This window comes from Sciurus carolinensis, chromosome 13 (genome assembly GCF_902686445.1).
Source record: "Sciurus carolinensis chromosome 13, mSciCar1.2, whole genome shotgun sequence".
In the NCBI taxonomy this organism is placed as follows: Eukaryota; Metazoa; Chordata; class Mammalia; order Rodentia; family Sciuridae; genus Sciurus; species Sciurus carolinensis.
Window position 1 is genome coordinate 87,869,997 of NC_062225.1, and position 17,731 is coordinate 87,887,727.

General features: G+C 35.2%; 1 protein-coding gene across 9 annotated transcripts in view; it reads right to left on the reverse strand.

Moving 5' to 3' along the window:
• Taf1b (TATA-box binding protein associated factor, RNA polymerase I subunit B) overlaps positions 1 to 17,731 on the reverse strand; it is a 69,743-nt gene that overhangs the window by 30,985 nt on the left and 21,027 nt on the right. For all 9 annotated transcript variants that reach the window (XR_007104671.1, XM_047522716.1, XM_047522714.1 and 6 more), the window contains one exon: positions 12,919 to 13,018. Coding sequence is in view for 8 of the 9 variants with exons in the window: in XM_047522716.1 (XP_047378672.1) it covers positions 12,919 to 13,018 (100 nt within the window). In the remaining variant the exon portion in view is untranslated. The remainder of the gene's footprint in view (positions 1 to 12,918; positions 13,019 to 17,731) is intronic.

The window sequence follows — 17,731 nt, forward strand, 5'->3', positions numbered from 1 at the left end:
ACCTTTCTTGCCGAATTTGGAGAGAGATGATGAAATAGCTAATTTCTGAGAGAATTTAGAAACACTGCCAAGGACTGTGGTAGAATAATACATATGCTACATATTATTTGATTAGAAATTGGTCTGAGGTTCAAAATTTACGAAAATAAAGAAAAATTATGACTTAACACCAAAGTTGTCCTCCTGCCTAAGTCAGAAGAACAAATTGTATTTAATAGAGACAAGTGTGTCTAAGTCCAATACTTTGGTTCCATGAGAGATCTGGATCTTTGGTAGAGATGGTGCCCCTGAAAGAGACTAGATTTTCAGCTTGGTCTAACACATGGACTGAAAGATTTTTGCTAGAAGCAAAAAATGAAGTAGCAGATATACAAGATTCTGGATTTGATCCCCAGCACTGTTAAATAAAAAAAAAAAAAAAAAAAAAAGGAAAAAAGCAGAAAGGCAGAAGAAGGAGATCACCTTCAAATTAAACAAACAAACAAAATGCAAAGGCTGTCCACCACGGGCTGGAAGTCACATGGCAGAAGAGAAATGCCTGGAAATACTGAAGCTTCATACACACACCTACCTCCTCTCCGGATTGCTGGGAAGTCAGGGTAATATGCAAAGGAGAATAAGTAATACTTTCTGTATTTTGTTCTCCATCCTGTTTTAAGTGAATTTTGATACCTTTGTTGTTACTGGGACAGAGGGCCCTCTTAAATACTAACAAAACAACTTAATGGAAAGAGATGGCTCACTCAGGATGAAGGTTTGAGAGGGGTTTTAAAGCGTTCTTGGAGAAGGGGGTTGTTTTCAAGGTGTATTCAGCTTTCTGGAATAACAAAAATAAACAGATAGAACAGTCCCCAGCAGCCCACACACACACACACACACACTCCCCTGGCATTATCTTCATGGCCATCTCTAAGCACAATTGCACCTTTTGTCATTTCTGTTAGAGGTACAGCTGCCCAAGAAGCCAAGACTTAGTGGAGAAAGCAAAGGCATGGAAGGGGGTAAGAAAATGCTTTCTTTGTTAATGAAAAGACATTTCCATTTAAAAGTTTCAACATACTATAGAACAGTGAATGCACTTTTGTGAGCAAAGGCAAGGCACACAATGAAGAAAGGTTGCCTGTCAATTAAATCAACAGTCAGCTGAAGACATCCCAAACTTTCCCCTTTTTCTAGAAAAAAGGGGGATGGGGAAGGAGGGACTCTCACTCCACTTGGCTACAGATGTATCTAAAAGAAACAATAAATATGATACATAGGGCTCCCAGAATGATATAGATCCATTTAATTACAATAGTAAGAAATCACAAGTTTAATATGTTTTTTTTTAAAGACCACAAAGCTATAATAAATTGTTCCAGCATGCATTAAAAATGGAGTGCTTGGGAAAGCATTTTAATTGAATTTCACAAATATTCCAGGGAGTTTATTTTCCTTCATGAAGCAATGCTTTAAGACAGGCAAGGACAAGCTAGAGTTTCTGTTACACAACAGCAGGCTCCTGTGATAAAGCAGATTACAATACCCTGTCAGAGGCAAACTTCCTGCTCAGCTGTTTAAAAAAAAAAAAAGTGCAGTGCCGCGCCCTTATTCTTATTGTTGTTTTGAAGCAATTCAGCTGAGAAGCTAACGCTATGTGCACCTGTTAATCCAAAGCTATCACAACTCTTTATTAAAAGGAAAATTAATAAGGAACAGAACTATCAGAAGTGATAACAAAGCACTGTAATATATTATTTATGGAAGAATAATTCCATATATATTATGATTCATCTTGAATATTTGTTCTGCTAGAATTATCTTAATGAGGGCTGGGTGGTAGCTCAGTAGTAGAGCGCTTGCCTAGAATGTGTAAGGCACTGGGTTTGGTCCTCAGCATCACATACAAATAAATAAATTAAATAAATAAAGGTATTGAGTTCATCTACAACTAAAAATATTTTTAAAAAGAATTATCTTAATGATTGTAAATCTCCATGTAGTAACAAAAAATATTTTTTTATGTCAAAGTATAGTCTTCTGAAGTCTGTTTTCAGTTTGTGTTGAACACATTACTTTATGTGAAACCGTCTTGGTCCTGAAGGTGAGAAATATTTAAGAAACATGCTGTTAATTTGTACAAATAAAATCCTTATGAACAAATGCAGAATTATGAAATGATGACCAATGAGGACTTGCCAACTGAACAGAAGACAGTAATTTGTTTTGGCCCAAGGATCAGAGCTGGGAAAAATCTTTTGGAGACCTTAAGATTTGTCTATTCTCCAAAGATTCTGCTGAGTGCTCTATAACTATGTTCCAATTTCACAGATTAATACTAAAGGAGATTAAAAGATGCTGTCCAGAGTAGTAGATAATCCCCAAACAATTTGTATTTGATTTTGGAAGGGTTATCTGATTACTTTTGCAGATTTACCACTGTCAATATTTGGTTGTGTTTAGACTATTATAAAACCAAGTTTCCATTCTCTTCTCCTAGGAAGTAGCAGGAGGGGAACTGCAGGCTGAGAATGCTGGGTATGGGGATGTACTAGCACAGGATCAAACTAAATCTCAGATACCTAGTCCATGTGACAATATGAAGTATGGTTCTCCCAGAAGAAACAAATTTAGCCTCACACAGACATTTTCTAACCTGAGTAATTGATTATTGGTTTCAGTATACTGGTGGAGAGTACAAATTAACTGATAAGATTATTTATTTCACACTCTGATTTTCATATGAGTGATACTGGCACACCCATAACTCTTATTTTTAAATGTCCTTGCTAATAAACAGAATTTATATCCCATATACATCTACCATTAAAATTTAACAAAATGCTTTTTAAATTTTTTAGCCAAACACCACTACTTTATGGCCTTCAGTAGATTTCATGACTACTTCAGAGGTAGTATGGATATTTCCTACTTGTGTGGAAAAAATTCCAGGAAATCAATTTGAAAAATCCCACTATTAAAGTATATAAATAGGGGGCTGGAGTTGTGGTTCAGTGGTAGAGGGCTTGCCCGGCATGTGTGAGGCCCTGGGTACAATACTCAGCACCCACATATAAATAAATAAAATTGAACAAAAGATCCACTGACAACTAAAAAAAATATATATATATAAAATAAAGTATATAAATAAATTTATATATATTTATATGTTTTATAGCTATTTTAAATCATTTAATCAATATACACAAACTGAATCCTCCATGCATATGTAATTACATTAGGGTATATAAATTATAAAATAGAATCATTAAATACAGTTTCCACACTGAAAGAGTTCTGTTTGGGGGTATAAGACACATGTGAAAACCCTCTCATCACAAACTGCCTTTTACTTTTCTTGTTTAGAAATTCTACTTAAAAAAATATCTTCTAGCTGCCCTAAAATTTTTGAAAAATACAGAAGACATTTAACATATTTATAAGTTCTAAAATATGATAATCAAATAACAACCCTAAATCCACACCCTGACTGAAGAACTGTACCTACCTAGTATACTCCTTTCCTATCCATCTGGCACCTCAAGAGTATCCTCGATTTCAATAATCATCAACTTTCTTATATAAAAAAATGGCATCCCACTGTATAGTTTTCTGAGTCTTCTTTTTCACGTTCAACATAATGTCTCTCAGACTCATTCACAGTGCTTACAGCAGGAATTCACTTTCATAGTTGTTTAGTGAAGCATTGTATGAATATAACACATTTTGTTAATTTTCCTGTTATAGACATTTGGATTGTTTCTAGTTCTGTATGTTTGATTACCTAGGTGCCTTCTTTAGCTTATTCTCCCCAAACATGAAACCAGTATCAGTAAAGACCTAGTTAAGTCAATTGTGATACACGTACACTATACAGCTCTAAAGAGAATAAAAAATTGATAACTAAATTGCAGTTATACAAAAGAATATTTCTATTTTTAGGAAATATATGCTGAAGTATTTAGGGGTTAAAAACCCTAAACTTCAGTGACTCAGAAATACAATTACATAGACAAATAAGTAGACAGGCAGGAAGAACAGCACAAATAATAAAACAAAAGAGAAACAAATGTCCTCATTATGGGAGTTTCACAGGGAGAAAGGCACAGAAAGCATATTTAATGAATCATAGCTAGAAATTTCCCATATCTGGGCAAAGATATGGATATCTAAATCCATGAAGCTCAAAGAAAACCCCAAAATGATTCAACCCCAAAGAGGTCCTTCTCTAAGGCATATACAGTATAATCAGACATGCAAAAACTGAAGGAGTTCATTACCACTAGACTTCCCTTGTTTAAGAAGTACTTAAGAGAGTCCAATATTTAGAAGTGAAAGGATATAACTGCCATCATGAAAACCACACACGTATAGAACTCACTGATAGACACACAAATAAGAAAGGGAAAAGGTACCAAACCATATCATTACAGAAAACCACCAAATCACAAAGATTAACAATGAGAAGAAAGGAATAAATCATATACAAAACAAGCAGAAAACATTTATTAAAATGACAAGTGTAGATTGTTACCTATCAATAATAACTGAATGTAAATGGATTAAGATACAGACTAACTGAATACATTTTAAAAACTAAATAAAGACATAACCTGGGGATGATTCAGTGGTAGAACACCTGGCCTAGCATGCAGGAGGCTCTAGGTTTAATCTCCAACATTGCAAAAAAAAAAAAGGGAAAGACATTCCATATTCATGAACTAAAAGAATTAAATTTGTTAAAATGTCCACTTGCGATCTACAGATTCTGCCCAAAGTCATCTACATTCAATGTAATCTCTAGCAAAATATCAACTATAGGTTTGGCAGTGCATGCCTGCAGTTTCAGTGAACCAAGATGCTGAGACAGGAGGATCCCAAGTTCAAGGCCAGCCTCAGCAACTTAGTGAGGCCCAAGCAACTTAATGAGCCCGTCTCAAAATAAAAAATGAAAAGGGCTGGGGATGTGACTCAGTGGTAAAGTGCCCCTGGACTAAATCCCAAGTGCACATGTGCATGGCACACACGCGTATGCGCGCGCACACATACACACACACACGAAACAATGACAGTCTCCACAGAAACTGAAAAAGCACTCCTACAATTCATATGGAACCACCAAACTGCCAAATAACCAAGGCAATCCTGAGGAAAAAGAACAAAATTGAAGGCATCACAATACCTGACTTCGAAACATACTACAAAGCTATAGTAGCCAAAAGAGTGTTATAATGGCATAAAAACAGACACAAAGATCAATGGAACAGAACCGAAAACCCAGAAATAAGTCAAGAAATTTACAGCAAATTTACCTTTGACACATGCTGGGGAAACTGGAGGTCTATATACAAAGAAAGAAACTAGACTTCTCTCATCACCAACAAAAATGAAAGACTTAAATAAAATGTGAAACTATGAAACTATTAAAAGAAAACAAGAAAAATGCTTTAGGACAATGGTTTGAACAACAATTTTTTTTTTTGCATATGACCCCAAAGACACAGGCACAAAACCAAAGTTGACAAATGGGATTACATCAAAAGCCTCCACACAGCAAATGAAATAATCAACAGAGTTAAGAAACAAACTACAGAATGGGACGAAATATGTGTAAGCTATTCAACGGACAAGTGACAAAATTACATAATATATAAGGAACTTAACAACAAAAAAAACCCTAAAATAATCCAATTTAAAAATGGGCACGTGATCTAAATAGACATTTCTCAAAAGAAGGTAAACAAAATGGCCAAGTATATGAAAAACTGTTCAACATCACTAATCATCAAGGAAATGCAAATCGAAATCCCAGTGAAATAGCATCTCCCCTCAGAATGATATGAAATCAACCAAGATGTCCACTGACAGATAAACTGATAAAGAAAATGTGATACAAATACAAAATAATATTATTCACTTGTTAAAAAAAGACTGAAATCCTGCAGTGTATGACAGAGATAAGCCTGGAGGGCATTGGGTTAAGTTAAACACACAAAGTTAAATTCCACATGCTCTCACTTATTTTATTTTATTTTATTTATTTATTTATTTATTTATTTATTTATTTATCTCTTTTTTGTTCTTATTTGTGGAAGCTAAAAAGATAAACTTACAGAAGAAGAGTGGTTAACAGAGGCTGGGAAGGGTAATGGGGAAAGGAAGACAGAAAGAGGATGATTAACAGGTTCAGGGGTGCAACTGGAAAGGAAGAATAATTTCTAAAGTTCTATGCCACAGCAGAATAATTATGGCTGAAAAAAATGATTAAACATTTCAAAATAGTAGAGATGTATTTGAATGTTCTCAATATGAAAAAATGATAAATGCTTGAGGTGACATGTCAATTAACCTCATCTTATCATTATGCACTGGATTAAAAAGAAAGAAATAAGGTAGGCCTGAAAACAACGGAATGACATATCTATTTATTAAATAAATGGAAAGAAAAGCAAAAGTTCAGAATTCACTTAGTGAAAATGTCTTTTAAAAACTAAGGCAAGACTTTTTAGACCAACAAAAGCCAGAATTGTCAAATTTCTACTATAAAAAATGCAAAGTCATTTTTTTAGACAGAAATATGGGTCTAAACAAAGAGAATGCCATAAATGGCAAATATGTATGTAAATATAAAATGATTTTTCATTTTTAATTTCTTGAAGAGACAAATAATTGTTTAAAGTAAAAATAATCCAAAAGTAGAATTTATAACAAGATAAAATTTATAACAAGATAGATAGAATTTATAACAAGATAAAAGTGAAATGTTTGATACTAAAAGATGAAGGAGAACAGAATTATTCTGTTGTATAGGTCTTAGGTTATACATGTGTTTATTATTAGTTGAGGTAGACTGTAATAAGTTAAAGATGAATACTGTGAAATCTAAAGCAACTACTAAAAAAAGAAAACAAGGAGGGGCTGGGGATATAGCTCAGTTGGCAGAGTGCTTGCTTTGCAAGCACAAGGCCCTGGGTTCAATTCCTGGCACCACCCAAAAAAAAAAGAAAAAAAAAGAAAAAGAAAACAAGGAGGTACAGTTAATAAATCAATAGTAAAGATAAAATGGAATTATAAAACATTCTTAGTTAATCCAAAGGAAGGCAAAAAACAGAAAAAAGGAATACATAGAACAAAGTATAGGTAGATTTAAATATGACCATATTAATAATTACATCACACGTAAATAGCCTATATTTTCTAATTAAAAGACAGAGATTATCTGACTGTATAAAAAGTCAAGACTCAACTACACTATCTCCCAGAAAACCACTTTTAAATATAAGGACACAGTGGTTGAAATAAAAGATTAAAAAAAAATACAGGGTAGAAACATAAATTAAAAAAAAGAAGTTGGGGTAGTTATATTAATATCAGACACGATAGATGCCTGAACAAGAAATATAACTGGGGGGAAAAAGGACATTACATTATGATAAGTCAATTCATTAAGAAGACAAATGATTCTAAGTATTATACATGAAAAAGAAGTTCAATTTTTGAAGCAAAAACTGAGAGAATGGGAAGAAAAAGTTGCAACCATATGTGGAGATTTCAACATCCCTCTCTCAGTCTGTCATCTTTTTAGGGTTGGTTCCAGGGACCCCTGCAGATTCCAAAATCTGTGGATGTTTAAGTTCTTTATATAAAATGGTGCAGTGATTTGCATATAATATATGCACATCTTCCCTATTACTTTAAGTCATTTCTAGATTGCTTATAATACCTAACACAATATAAATGCTTTGTAAATAGTTGCTATACTATATTGCTTAGGGAACAACACAATTCTTTTTAGAATTTTTTGATCTACAGATCAAAAAGAAGTGAGGACAGGGAGAACCAACTATAATTAATATAAGTAAAAATTAACACTTGGTTCAGAACAAAAACAAGAGCAAGTAAACATAACTTGTTTCACCTCTTAATTTATAAACACGTCTCAAATTGTTAAAGGAAGGGGAGAGATTAGCTTAGATGTAATGTAGTACTGAGCACATAATATTCAGGCTAAAATTCTGAATCATCACCAAAAAGTTAAAGTATCTAAAACACCTACAGGTACTTCTTAGCACACTGTTCATCAGAGAAAATTATAAATTTTACTAAAGGTTTAAGTTACGCTTCTGAGAAATGTGAGCCACAATGGCTATTACAGAAACAGTTTCTTTTTTCTTTCTTTCTTTCTTTTTTTTTTTTTGCGGTGCTGGGCATTTGAACCCAGGGCCTTGTGCTTGCAAGGCAAGCACTCTAGCAACTGAGCTATATCCCCGGCCCCTGGAAACAGTTTCTTGATTCTGTGTATTGTATGTCATTCTTGCAATCATTTAAATATTTAGTAGCAATGAATCTATGACTATTTGAAAGGACAGGGAAAATTATTTTTGAAAATAATTGTGTTTGCAGAGTGAAATGTGAGCATCTAGGTGAGTATACAGAAAGTAAAACTAAATTTCTTAATTACAAAGGAAATTAATTACCAGTTAGATACCAATTCCAAGTATATAAACTCAGCTTAGGAAGCAATATCCTGCATAACTCAAAGTATAAAACACCATAATAAGAAGCAAGATATATTATCCCTTTCTATATCCATAGACTTCCTGGAATTTTTTTGAGAAAACTTAGAAATGGACACATTCAAAAGTTAACAGAATTTTAAAATGAAAACTTTACTTTTCAAAAATTGAACAGTTTTTTTCCTCCAAGCAACTTAATCCCCACCTCAGGGGAAAAGTTCCTCCATCCTAGGGCTAGAAGGGAACCTGGGACCTTTTGAATATATATGATATGCTTCATTTTGCATATATTACCTCAAATAATCCTCATGAAAATTCTAATACTGAAGGATAGATTTATTCATTCTCAAATCATATTTCTTCTTAGGTGTTTCGTTATTGGAAAAATAAGAAAAGCAGACTAACTGATCTCCAAATCCAAATTTCCCTCCAGTTTGTGTGTGTGTTGTTATGGGGGGGAGTTGGGGAGCCACCTGGTGATTGAATACAAGGCTGCTCTACCACTGAGCTAATACCTCCAGCCTTTTTTTATTTTGAGACAGGGTCTTGCTAAGTTGCCCAGGTTGGCCTTGAACTTGAGGTCCTCCTGCCTCAGCCTCTTTAGTAGATGAAATTACAGGTGTGAGTCATGGCACTCAGCTCCTTGCAGCTTTGATACTGCATGATTCTACATTAAAGATTCTGCTATCTATTCCTGAGAAGCATACAATTTGGTTTGGGAGTGAAAGACAAGAAAATAATAATTTCAGGCACTAGCAAAACATACAAATAACCTTAATAAAGTGAAAAATTATCAATATAACTTGAGTGGTAAATGGCTGTATGAAACTGCATTAAATCCAAGTCAGTCAGGATGTGAGACAGAGAACATGTTGGTAACTACAGGAGAGGAGGGAGGAGAAAGCAGGGGAAGAAAGCAGCGAGAGACACGAAAACAAAGATGGTGAGAAGGGCGGAATAGCAGGCAAACAGAATAACACAATGAGTAAAAGATCTAAAATACTGCAGTTTTAAGTCTTTGAGACTACCAACTGTATGACTGGCAAGTCATTCTCTGTTTCCAAGGTGTCTGCTCATATGCAAAATTGGGATAATGACTGAACTATAGGTATCATGCAAGGATTTAGAAAGGATCACATGATATCAAGGGTATAAAAGAACTTTGTAAACTATACATGACACAAATCAAAGTTGCCACTGAAAGAAAAGTTGATTCTTCACATGGAAAACTATAAAGGAAATTTTATGTGCACAACTATAGTCACTAATATCTCTCAATAAAAAAGAGCTCACGTACAAGATAAAATCTTTGGGAAGCAATCACTGCAAGTCTGGCATCTCAAACCAGAACATTCACTCCAGGACCAGTAGACTTGAAACTAAATTTTAAAAAAGTAGATGGCATAAAGAGATATAAAGCTAAGAGAACAGTAAAAGGATATCATTTTAAGTTTTAATATAACTGCCATAATTACACAGAAAGTGATTTAAACATGTCATTTCAAAGGAGGACTTTGTGTATATGAGGCCCTGGGTTCAATCCCCAGCACTGCAAAATAAATAAATGGAAGTACTCTAATTCTTGATCGCATTTTCAACACATTTTGAGGTTTCTAGGAAATGTCATGAATGTCAATGGTGACCCATGGTTCAACTCTTTACAGTGTCTTTCAGGAAAAGCACTGTTCCACAAAATCAAGACCTACAATTTGTTATGGTTTGGACGTGAGGTGTCCCTCAAAAGCTCATGTGTGAGAATGCAAAAAGGTTCAGAGGAGAAATGATTGGATTATGAGTCTTAACCCAATCAGTGAATTAATTCCCTTATAGGGATTAACTAACTGAGTGGTAAAGGAAGTGGTAGGGTGTGGCTGGAGGAGGTGGGACTTGGGGGCGTGGCTTTGGGGGGTATATATTTTGTGTCTGGAGAGTAGAAACTTTCTCTCTGCTTTCTGATCATGTGAGTTGCTTCCCTCTGCCACACTCTTCCGCCATGATATTCAGCCTCACCTCAAGCCCTGAGGAATGGAGCTGGCCTTCTGAGTAAGACCTCTAAAATCATAAGTCCCCAAATAAACCTTTCCTCCTTTATAGTTGTTCTGGTTGGGTCCTTTAGTCACGGAAGTGAAAAAGCTGACTAAAACACCCTTCATGCACAAAAGTACAGATTGTAAGAAAATATATTTTAGGAAACACCCAAGTAAAATTTATTTAAAATTATTGAAAAATAAAAAAGTGGCTAAAATTCCAAAAATAGAAATAGTTTAGTAAAATATTTTTATTCAAATAAAACATTCTAGATTACAGTTTATGAAAATAAGTGTGGCTGGGTGTGGTGATGGAGGCCGAGGAAAGAGGAAAGAGGACAAGTTCAAGGCCAGCCTCAACAACTTTAAGGAGACCCTGTCTCAAAATAAAAAATAAAGAAGGGTTGGGACAGCTCAGTGGCAGAGTGCCTCTGGGTTCAATACCCAGTCCTGGGGTGGGGGAACAACAAGAGCACAAGTGTGATTGTTAATAACAACACTGCATCCTTGTCCTATTTCTTTATTCCAGTGTATCCACTGGTGTAGATGTAACTTACACCAATAAAAGTCCCTCAAAGTGAATCTACTTGAAAAACAGGTCAAAATTTTATTAGTAAATAGTGAAGGGGTTGGTAAGGACTTTGAGAAAATTAAAAAGCTAACAAGTTTATTTTATTTTGTGTTAAACAAAATTCAGGTTATAATTATACCTATCTACTAAGTCCTCATAACAAAGAATAAATGAAACATTTTCTTTGGCATAATTCTTCTCACAAAAATTATATAAAAACAAAACATGGCACCCTTCCCAGTGCCTTTAACTTTACAATACAATCAGAAAGACAATCACTTTACAAAAATACTGAAGAGCTACATCAGCTTTGCCAGGAACTCTTTTAATTCTTTGGCATTCAAATTTCTCCTTTTCAATCATGATAGTGTCCCTCATAATGACTTGCTCTTCTTCCACTGTAAACTACAAGAGTTCCTCTTATCCACAGGGGTTATGTTCCAAGACCCTCAGTAAATGCCTTGAAACCCTGACAGTACCAAATCCAATATATATTGTGTATTTCCTATAAACTCATGCCTGTCATAAAGTTTAGTTTATAAATTAGGCACAGTAAAGTTAATAACAACTAACAATAAAATAGAACAAGTATAATGATATACTATAATGAAAGTAATGTAAATGCAGCCTTGCTCAAAATATAGTACTTTCACCTTTTCATTTGAAGGAAACATTTCTCTTTGGTATATCTGAATTGCCAGCAACCTGACTCTTGTGCTTTGGGGCCGTTTAAAGTAAGGGTTTCTTGAACACAAGCATTGGCATACTGATACTCCAACAGTTGATCTGACAACCAAGATGGCTACTAAGTGACTAGTCAGTGGGGTAGCATATAGACTATGGATACATGGGACAAAGGATGATTCACATCCTGGGCAGCTGGTGTAAGCAGTATGGCTTGAGATTTTACCACATTATTCAAAGTGGTATGCTATTTAAAACTTACGAGTTTTTAAATTTTTCATTTAATATTGGACTATGGTAAACTAAGGGTAACAGCAACCACAAACAGAGGGCCTGCTCTAATTGTGTCAGATTCTCATTTCCAATGTTAACCATTCTAACAGTAACAGCCACCCTTCCCTGGAAGCACCAGTTGGGAGTAAGGGTGGGGTGAAAGATGAGAGCAAACTTAGATAATGATGCCACAGACTCACTGTTCTTACTCAAAGTTCAAGAGTTTTTTATGAATACTTCTCAATTTATTATTTGTCTTTGGTTAATTTCTCAAGACTTCAGTTTGGGTGGAGGGAGCTTTGGACACTTTTGTTTTTCCTTTTGAGGGAACAGATTTGCAGCTTCTTTACTCCACCATCTCTGGAAGTTACACCTCTTCCTGATTGTAGTGTTTAACAGAATTAGACTCTACGGTGACAGAAAAATAATTTTTTTGTTTTTTCGGGGTTTTTTTGTGGTAATAGGGATCAAACCCAGGATCACTCTACCTCTGAGCTAAATCCCCATGCCTTTTTAAATTTTGTTTTGAGACAGGATCTCACTAAATTACTTAGGCTGGCCTAGAAATCATTATTGAGTCAAAGAATTGAAATAATACCTCTTGAAATAAGATAACTTTCTTTTCTGTCCTCAAAGCAACATAATGTACAAATAACAGCAAAAACCATCTTTTCGAATAAGCCACAAAAGGAAAATAAATAATAATCCTAGTCTTTGTCAAATTATAATTAATATTACATGTTTGGACAAAACAAAACTAGATTTTAGAAATTTTAAAAACTCCAACATCAAATACTAAGTTAGACAAAGAATAGAAATCACCATACCACTTGTGTCCTATTACTGACTAAAAATAATATAACTTTACCTCTATAGCAAAGATTCCTTTGTCACGCCCATATAATTTCATCTCTTCTGGAAAATGCTGGAATGCATTTATGTAGGGAATATGGTCCTCTTCAACAAATCTGTATTTTCAAAAAGAAAGCATTCCAATTAGAACTATGTACTGACCAGAACTCTTTCTGAAAATCTCTTATTTCAAAGGGAAATAATTAGTTGGGCATATTTGTCTCCCACATAATTTTTAAGGATAAATCTGACATTTATTACTCTTTGTATCCATGTATGAGGCGATTTAGTCAACTAATGATTCTCTTAAATTTCTGATGAAACAGATTTAATACTTCTAGGAAGGATGTGTATTCTCTGTCAACTTACCACCAACCTCCCCAGCCCAGCCTTTCATCCCTAGCTCCTGCTCATTTTGTCAATCACTTCTTTAGGGAGACCTTCCTTGCTCCCTCTTTTCCTTGTCTAACCTTTTGTCCCTAACACCTATCCCAGTGCATGGCAGATGGTTGCTGAAGGAAACCATTAAGGGAAGGAACTCTTCCAGTTTGTTCACCACTTCATCCCAGTGTCTGGCACATAACAGGAGACTGAGTTGGAAGAAAACAGTACATACATATAAATGGATAAATATATTTGTGTGTGTTTATATTTATATATATTTGTTATTACCTATATATATATTTATAACTTATCCATTCATTCAACAGAAATTTAACAGGTGATATATATCCAGTACCATCCTATGCTATGGAAAGATAGCAGTGAACAAAACAGGTAAAAATTCTCTTTCCAATGGAACGTACACTCTAGTAAGAGACACAAAAGGTAACAAACACAGCAAATCAATAAAATCTATAGTATGTTAGGTAGGGAAAAAATATTAAGAAGAAAAATTAAGCCTGGCAGGAGCACAGGGAGTGAGAATGGGGGTCTTATATGTAAGGCTCATACACTAAGAAAACTGTCACAGGAAGTAAGATGAGGTGAGGAATGAGCACACCAAGTGCACTGCCTCAGTGCTGTTGCTGGAGCTGAGCTGGCAACAGTCACTTTCCAGCAGCTAAAGAAAGACTGGTCCAAATTTAATTTCAAATTAAAAATTGTGTTAAAGTCTTCCCCAACCAGGTTTTCATTAGTTTCTTTAGTTTATATAAAAGTATTTGTGCACAATAATCAGTATTCATATTAATGTGGATCCATATTTTTGTTCTGATATTATTTTATATATAGGATATAATATATGTCTATCACTTTTAAAACCACTTAGAATTTCATCATGCTAATGAGGTGATAATTTATTTAGCCTTCCCCTCGTGGGATGATACATGCTAGCACTGTGTGGACTGTTAGGAGCTAAGAGATGAATAGAAGATGGTCTGTCTACCCCAACAGGTCAGACGGCCTGCAGCCAAGCCAGGAGGAAGTGCCACCAGAGAGGAACACTCAGGGTTGTAGGAGCAGAGAAAAGAGAAACCTGCTCAGGAGAAGCAGACATGCACTCCCCAAGCAGATCTTGAGTGTCTGAAGTTTTAACAATTTTCACCATTTGTAAATAGTGCTGCTCTTAGCCTCTTCTGAAAGTTTTTCTTTTCAAATTTCAATGTCCTTTTATTTATTTATCATTTATTTATTTATTTAATTTTTACTTCTGGTACTAGGGATTGAACCCAGAGCCACATTCCCAGTCCCTTTTTTTTAATTTTGAGACAGGGTCTCTCTAAGTTGCTTAGGGCCTTGCTAAGTTACTGAAGCTAACTTTGAACTTGCAATCCTTCTGCCTCAGATTTCCCAAATTGCTGAGATTACAGGTGGAGGGGAAAAAAAAAAGGGACAGTTACTGGATCAACATTCTGAACAATCTATTTTCCTCAGCTGTTTCTCTGGATCAACCTAGGCAGTTGAGAGGAGAACTGGCACAAAGTAAAATCATCCTGTATGACTCTCCTGACCAATGGACCACTACATTAGCTACCTCCTGGACACTGTTTTCGATTTGTAATTTTACTGCATTGCTTGAAGTTTCAAACTGTGAAGGGTTAGAAATTTAATAAACTGGTTCTTGACTGCAGATCATGAGAGAAGCACATTAAAGCTGGGTCATGTGTACCTGATGAACAGGTCCAGAACCCATTCCTTCTTCCTATTTTCCTTACTACCAACCTTAACTCAATCTATCACCTACCGTCTTAAGTACAGCAAAAGACCACTTGGTCTCCCTGATTTCACCCTTCCTTTTATGGAATTCATTTTCTACATAGCTGCCTAAACGAATTAAAAAAAATTTTTTTTTTGCTATTGTCAATGAACCTTTATTTTTTAAAAATTTATTTATATGCAGTGCTGAGGATCAAACCCAGTGCCTCCCACATGCTAGGCAAGTGCTCTACCATTGAGCTACAGCCCCAGGCCCAGTCCCTAAATGAACTTTTAAAAATATAAATCAGACCATGTCTCTCCTGCTGCAACCTTTCAGTGGTATACTATCACACTTAAAACCCAAGTCCTAACTGGTATGGGGTCTCCTTCAGGAGTGATGAGTATGTATGGGAAGTTGATAGAAGTGATAACTACACATCTTTGTGAATATACTGGAAACCATTGAATTACATATTTTTAAAGCTTGAATCTTATTATATATAAATTATACCGATTTTCAAGAATCCTATTTCTAATTTGACTTACAAAGGCAAACATATGTCCTGCTTACCAAGTCTCTTGGTCTTCAAGCCTCTCACTCCTCCTTCAAATTTACTTCCTTCACTTATACTGTCTGTCTTCTGCTCCTGAATCACTGCTCTTGCTTGAGAACTTGGCACTAACAACCTCTCTCTACCTGGAATGCTGTATTTGCAATCCTCCCCAGTTTAATCTACTTTCATTCAAAGTACAACTCAAATTCTACCTACCCTAATAACCAATCTAAGGTGGCCAAAGAGTCATTCTCTATCACATCAACAATTTCAATCTTTTGGACTTGTGCAATCATTTTCTAGTTTATTTATGTACTTGCTCATCTATTTTCTCAACTAGTATGAGACTTCATGAGAACAGGGGCTTGTCCTGGATATATGATTAACAACTGTATCTCAAAGGTCTAACTCTAGAACAATACCTGAACACAGTAGATATTCAATAAACATTTGTGGAATAAAAACATGTTGGCTATTTTTATTATTGTTGTCATTACTGCTAGGGAAGCAGGGTCCTTTATAGGCTATGTGAAGAATTATGAATTTAAACTAAAGACTATGCAATGCTGTTATAAGATTTAAATCGAGTGGCATGTACAATCAGTGTACAACATATGGGTGTTCTTCTGGCCAGGCTCTCTTCAAATCAGTTCTTTAAATATTTTTTCAAAGTTTGGCCATAGTTCTTACACTTTAGCATTCATAAGAATCCCCTGCTAGGAACAAATCAACCAAATTACATTATCATATTGTATGCATGTACAAATAAGTGATAATAAATTCCATTATTATGTATAATTATAATGTACCAATAAAAGATATATATATATATATATATATATATATATATATATGAAATCTCCTGGAGGACTTATTAAAAGAGGTTATCATATCCTACTCACCCCTACCCCCAGAGATTCAAATTCAGAAGACCTAGAATAGGTCTAAGAAGTTGCTATTCTATCAAGTTCCCAGGTGATGATGCTGAATCTATTGGTCAGGATGCTACACTTGGGAGAACCTGGACAGAGTTCTTTCTGGGAGAAAAGAGAACTAGGATCAAATGGTGATGGCCCCTTCTCCTATTGCTCCAAGTTCTGTTCCCAAACTTGTAAACCCTTATAGCAAAGTGAAAGCCTTCCAGCTAACCAGATCCAATCTCCTTTAAGGCCTTCTAGAACTCCTGTTGGTAAGGAAAGAGAGGGAAGGGGGATGAGGGAGTGAAGGGAATAGGATCTCACTCCCATTCTCCCACCCACATATATCAGATTCTCCCTGAGCAGAATGTCACATAAATATTTTCTCCAATCTGTAAGATTTGGAGAATTCTGTTACCCCATGATAGAGTGGTCTTGGGTGGGATGGCTAGTCCCTTTATCCAGTTCTAAAACATGATCAGATTTGTGGTTTTGAAAGATGCCTCTGGTTATAAGGATGAAAATGGATAGGAATGATATAAAATTGCAGACAAAAACTTGGAAAACTATTAAGTAATTCAGGCAAGGACAGAGACAAGAGACACACAAAGAATGGATAAAAGAATGGTTCTGAAAGATATTCTGGAAATATAATTGATAGGACATAATGATTATATGTAGAGAGAAGAAAGAGCCAAGGATGATTCTTTGTTTCTGGAAAACAGGGTTCATGGCATTTACTAAGAAAGAAAACACTGGAGATAGAGTTGCATTAAGAAGACAGAAGGTGAGCCTCTTTTTAGTCATGCTGATTTGGAGATACCATAAATACATCCAGGTAGTGTGTCCAGGAGGCAGTTGTATAGATGAATATATGGGTCTGGCCCTCAGTAGACAAGTCTGGGCTGGAGATATAAATTTGGGAGTCACCAGCATATAGATGATAATTAAAGCCTTGGGAGAAGATGACATCACCCAATGAGGGCATACAAAGCAAGATGAGGTTTTCAACTTAAGAGTAAAATTCACTGAATCATGGGCTATCTGCATGCTGAGTTAATCACACCTGAGAAAAGCCTTGTTATTTGGTTGATGTGGCCAAATTCAAAGGCATTATCATCATTTACTGGAAACATTCTACTTAATAAAAGGGCCCAGAGCCAACGATGATGGTGATGATGAAAACAAAAACAATCATGACAGCACTGAGTTCTTATTA